The 5,859-nt window shown below is 39.8% G+C and overlaps 1 protein-coding gene across 1 annotated transcript; it reads left to right on the forward strand.

The window, feature by feature from the left end:
- The first annotated feature begins 270 nt into the window (after positions 1 to 270).
- Positions 271 to 2,172, forward strand: LOC148189237 (general transcription factor II-I repeat domain-containing protein 2-like). Its single transcript, XM_088079465.1, has 2 exons — positions 271 to 1,390; positions 1,556 to 2,172. The coding sequence occupies exons 1-2, from the start codon at positions 271 to 273 to the stop codon at positions 2,170 to 2,172; spliced, it is 1,737 nt and encodes a 578-aa protein (XP_087935591.1).
- The last annotated feature ends 3,687 nt before the right edge of the window (positions 2,173 to 5,859 follow it).

Genomic DNA, 5,859 nt, shown 5'->3' on the forward strand with positions numbered 1-5,859 from the left:
GAGATAAAGCTATCAAATGGACAAGGAACAATTATGACAATAAATAAAATAATACAAAAAAATGTTTCCTTGGTAAAATAAACACAAGAGAGACCTTCTTCTAAGGCAGACATGTCCAAAGTCCGGCCCCCGGGCCAATTGCGGCCCGTGGTCAAATTTTTACCGGCCCGCGGCCTCTATCATAAAATCAATAATATGCGGCCCGCCAGCACTGTTGACCACAGTATAAAATACATATGTACAAAAAGCTATTTTACTTTTCACCAGAAGATGGCAGTAGCCCTGTGGCCGCACCCTGGCTGCCGTGACCCTTGGCCTTGCGTGATCATTTCAGCCACGCCCATTTCTAACATGGCGACTCTAAACAAAAAACGGAAAGTTGACTGCGAGGGCCGCCGCTTCCAGGACAGGTGGAAATTGGATTATTTTTTCACTGAAATACGAAACAACTGTGTCTGCCTAATTTGCCAAGAGACTGTGGCTGTTTTCAAGGAATTCAACATCAATAGGCACTACCAGACGAAACATGCTAGCTACGACAAGCTAACTGGGAACGAACGCGGTGAAAAAGTGAAGCAACTGGAAGCTGTTTTAACGGCACAGCAGCGCTTTTTCACAAGAGCCCGTGACTCAAATGAAAATGCCACAAAGGCAAGCTACGAGGTGGCAACGCTGATTGCAAAGCACTGCAAACCTTTCACTGAGGGTGAATTTATTAAAGACTGTGTGATGAAAATTGTTGAGAAAATTTGTCCCGCCAAGAAGCAAGAGTTTGCCAATATTTGCCTGGCTCGTAACACTGTGGTACGGAGAATTGAAGACGTTTCATTAGATATTAAGAGACAGTTAGAGGCAAAAGGAACTGAGTTTGACTTTTTCTCGTTAGCTCATGGCGAAAGCACGGATGCATCCGACACCGCTCAGTTACTGATCTTTTTGAGAGGAGTGGACAATGACATGAACGTGAGTGAAGAGCTTCTGGACCTCCAGAGTCTGAAGGGCCAAACAAGAGGAACAGATTTATTTGTTTCTCTTTGTTCCGCCGTAGATGACATGAAACTACAGTGGAATAAAGTCACCGGGATTATTACGGACGGCGCACCTGCCATGGCTGGCGAACGGAGTGGATTATCAACCCTTGTGTGTAACAAAGTCAGCGAAGAAGGAGGCAGCGCTATTAAACTCCACTGTATTATTCATCAAGAAGTTCTCTGTGCCAAATATATGAAGTATGATAATGTTATGAAACCCGTGATAAAGGCTATTAATTATATTCGCTCCAAAGCGCTGTGCCACCGTCAGTTTCAACAGTTTCTTCTCGACATCCAGGCTGAATACGGAGATGTTTTGTATCACAACGACGTAAGATGGCTCAGTCGGGGGTCTGCACTGCAGCGCTTCTTCTCTCTCAGGGAGGAAATTGGACAATTCTTGACAAAAAAGGGACAACCCATGCCACAATTAAATGATCCTGTGTGGCTGGCTGATTTGGGATTTTTAGTTGACATAACGCGACATCTGAATGCGCTGAACACAAGCCTTCAAGGGCAAAATGCAGTGGTAAGCCAACTGTATTCACACATCAAAGCCTTTCGGACCAAGCTGCTACTTTTCCAAAGGCACCTGTCACAGGCGCAGCCCAATACCGCACATTTCTCATCGCTGCAGGAAATTATGACCAGTTTCCCACAGAACAATATCAGTGCGCAAATGACAAAGTATGCAGCAGACATCTCATCTCTGGTTGAGGAATTTCAGCAGCGCTTTCGGGACTTTGCAGCTATTGAAAAGGAGATCACGCTTTTTTCCTCTCCTTTCTCCGTGGACCCTGATGACGCTCCAGACCACCTGCAGCTGGAGCTCATTGAGCTGCAGTGTGACGCTGAGCATCGCAGTCGGCACCAACAGCTCCCTCTTGTCAACTTCTACCGCCAGTTGGATGAAGGTAGGTTCCAAGCAATTCGGACATTTGCTAAGAAAATGCTGAGCTTGTTTGGCTCCACATACATGTGTGAGAAGACATTCTCCGTTATGAACATTAACAAGAGCCGCATGAGGACGAGACTGAGTGACTCTCACCTGCGTGACATCTTACGCATCAAAACCACTGCTCTTGAGCCAGACCTGGACTACATACTGCAGTCAAGATCCCAGTATCACCCTTCACATTAGTGCAGGCAAGATATTTGTTAAGTCCTCTGAGTTTAATAAATTCTTAAATCTCAGTTAATTAATTTTTTGTGATGGTCAAAATCACAGTTTAAATATGCTGTGATCACTGTTTTGAATTTTGTTTACAGTGAGCATATAATAGTGAATAATATGTAATGTTCCACATGAACTTAGATATCCTTGATAGTTTTCTTCATTTTTGTGGTTTGTGATTTTGGTAAAAACTTAATGGAAAAAAATGTAAAAAGTAAAAGTATGCCATTTGCAATTAAAAAAATCCAAAAAAGTTCATTTGTATTTAATGTTAATGGTACAAAGAATGTCAGGCTGAATAGTCGGCCCCACACATTTTCACCTTACCAAATCTGGCCCTCTTTGCAAAAGTTTGGACACCCCTGTTCTAAGGTTTACGGGTGTCTTTACAGTTAAAATAAAATCATAAAATCAAAAAGAAAAAACAGTTGAAAAGTCTGAGACACAGCTCTCAAGAAAGGGAAGATTAGTACAAGTGAGACCTTCCTCAAAGTTTACAGGTGTCCTTACAGAGAAGATAAAAAGCATAAAATAAATAATAGTTAATAAAATTCAAAAGCCTAATGGGATACCGCTCTAAAAGGGACAAGGAACAATCAAAAATATATATATATATATGAATAAAATAATTATTCCTTGGGAAGATGAACCTTCGCCAAGGGTTGACAGGTGTCTTTACAGTGAACATTACTGAAATTATATGAATGATAATTCAGTTGAAAAAGCCAAATGAGACACCGCTCTCAAGTGGACAAGGAACAACATTCAACAGCTAATATAAAAAAAATGAAAAACAAATTATTCAATGGGAAGATTAACACAAGAGACACCTTCCTCAAATGTTTACAGGTGTCTTTACAATGACAATATAAACTATAAAGGTAAAAAAAAATAAATGCACGACTTGAAAAGCCTTGAAAATTCAGTTTAAAAAGCCTAATGAGACACCACTCTCAGGTGGACAAGGAACAATTAAAAAAAAGGATAATCATTAATTAATTAATTAATAATAATTATTATTCCTTGGGAAGATTAAAACAGAAAGGACTTTCCTCCTAGGGTGTATTTAAATTTATTATAATTAATTATTCCTTGGGAAGATGAACACAAGAGACACCTTCTTCTAAGTTTTGCAGGGGTCGTTACAGTGAATATTACCGAAATTATACAAGTGAAAATTCAGTTGAAAAAGCATAATGAGACACTGCTCTCAAGTAGACAAGGAAAAATTAAATAAAAATTCAATTAAATAAATTGATAAAATAATTATTCCATGGGAAGATAAATACAAGAAAGACCTCCTTTTTAAAGGCTTACAGATGTCTTAGCAGTGAAAATGAAAAGCATAAAAATATATAAATAAAAATTAAGAGGTTTAACGAGACATCGCTCTCAAATGAACAAGGAACAATCATGAAAAAACTGAATAAAAAAGTAAAAGTACTCCTTTGGAAGATTAACACAAGAGAGACCTTTGTTCAAGTTTTACAGGAGTCTTCACAGTGAATTTTATCAAAATTATACATGTGAAAATTCAGTTGAAAAAGCATAATAAGAGACAGTTCTCAAGTGGACAAGGAACAATTTAAAAAAATGAAAAATAATAATCATTATTCATTGGGAAGATGAACATAAGAGAGACCTCCCTCATATGTATACAGGTGTTTTTACAATGAAAATAAAAACTATAAAAGTAAAAAAATAAATAAATGACTTGAAAAGCCTAATGAGACACCACTCTCAAGTGGACAAAGAAGAGTTAAAAAATAATAATAATAATCATCATTATTGCTTCGGAAGATTAAAACAAGAGAGACCTTCTTCCATTGTTTACAGATTTCTTCAAAGTGAAAATAAATAGTCTCAATATTAAAAAATACATACACTGAAGACACCAGTCTCCAGCGGACAAGGAGCAACATCCAAAAACAATATAAATGACCGAAAAAAAATTCATCATTACTTGGGAAGATGAACAAAAGAGACACCTTCTTCCAAGATGTGCAGGTGTATTTACAGTGGGTTATTTTTCTTAAATGTAAAATTTAAAGAGACACCATTGTCAAGTGGACAAGGATCAACATCCTAAATCAGTATGGGTGAACAAGGAACGATCATGAAAATGAATAAATACATAAAATAGATAGAACAATTTTTCCTGGGGAAAATTAACACAAGAGAGACATTGTTCCAAGGTTTGCAGGTGTGTTTACAATGAAAACAAAATTATAAAAGTAAAAAAATAAAACAAAATGAATTGAAAAACCACCTGAGACACCACCTTTCAGTGGACAAGGAACAACCTCCCAAAAAAATCCAAGAGCACGTCGATCCCTACCTTTTTGACGTTATGGTCAGGAGTCTCCAGCAAGGCCCTTTATCCACCGTCCAGCACATGTCCAACTCAAGCAGGCAAAGTAGTGAGCGGAGTTGCTGACATCCAGGAACAATTTGAAGTTTTCCCCCTTTGAAGACTTTTCTTGGTCCTGGTCCTCCTTATCTGTCGTGTTCTTCTCTTGCCAATAACAGTTGTCTTTGCTCAGGAAAATGCCTGAACGCTGATATCAAACAACCAGCCGACCGCTTCAAGTGTTACCTGCTGCAGCCAATTAGCAAAGCTAGCTAACCAGTCAAAACAGCTAACCATGTCATGTTTTTTCTTGGCAACATTTTCTTCATCTGAACTTGGAGCCCAACTGGAGTTTTGGTAAGATCGTTTCTTGTTTTTGTTGTTTTTTTTCCATTTTCATGCATATATATAATAGATATCATTTGTTGTTTGTTTAAGTTTGATAGCCCGGTTGAGCGCTTTGTTTGAATTGGAGCACGTGTTAGTCGAGTTGGTTGGTTGGTTTGTTGGTTGGTTGGTTGCCCGTGGGGGGAGGCCAGCTGTTGATTACGCTCCAGTGCGATTGTGGGGATTCCCTCTGTTTGTGGTGACGTAGTTCGCCTTATATGGTGAGTTTGGTTGCGCTTTGGCAGGTGTGTTTTGGCTTCAGTTTGATAACTCTGTAATGTTTTTGTTTATTGTTTTTTGGTGTTTCGGGCTGGTGAGGCTATAATTGTCTTGTCTTTTTTTTGCATTTGTTTAAAATAAAAGTTTTGTTGGCTGGTGAAGCTGGTCTGGTTGCTGCTGGCGCCGAGGGCTTGTCTCCGCCCTTGTTATCAAGCCCAGGTGCGGGTTTAACTTTCGAGCTGCAGAAAGACTTGCTTTTATCTGTTGACGGTGATGTGCTTGAGCACGACGTACCTGGCTGCATACCCTTTACGCCTATCACCGCCAGGTCTGTGGTGTGGGCTTTGTCCCAGTTTATTTCAATCTTTGGCGTGCCTAGGGTGATTCAGTCAGACCAGGGGTCCAACTTTTCATCTGGTTTTTTTGCACAGGTGTTGAAACAACTGCACTGCACAACTGCTCACAATCAGAAGTCTGTGTACCACACACTGAGCCAAGGTGCTCTGAAGCGTTTTCACCAAACGCTTAAATCTATGTTGCGTGCATACTGTACCCAAATGAACAAAGAGGGGGAGGAGGGGTTACCGTGGTTGTTGTTGGCGGCCAGGGAGGTGGTGCAGGAGAGCACTGGGTTTAGTCTCAATGACCTTGTGTTTGGTCATACGGTGCAGGGTCCCCTAGCTCTTTTGCAGGACAAC

The sequence above is a fragment of the Plectropomus leopardus genome, chromosome 7, assembly GCF_026936395.1.
Source record: "Plectropomus leopardus strain MGB_pleo_1.0 chromosome 7, ASM2693639v1, whole genome shotgun sequence".
Classification (NCBI taxonomy): domain Eukaryota; kingdom Metazoa; phylum Chordata; class Actinopteri; order Perciformes; family Serranidae; genus Plectropomus; species Plectropomus leopardus.

Excerpts from the sequence above, each read along its gene's own strand:
- LOC148189237 (XM_088079465.1), top strand. The coding sequence starts at position 271 with ATGGCAGTAGCCCTGTGGCCGCACCCTGGCTGCCGTGACCCTTGGCCT. Across the intron at positions 1,391-1,555 it reads GCTCAGTCGGGGGTCTGCAC|CAGTGGTAAGCCAACTGTAT; the intron begins TGCAGCGCTTCT and ends AAGGGCAAAATG.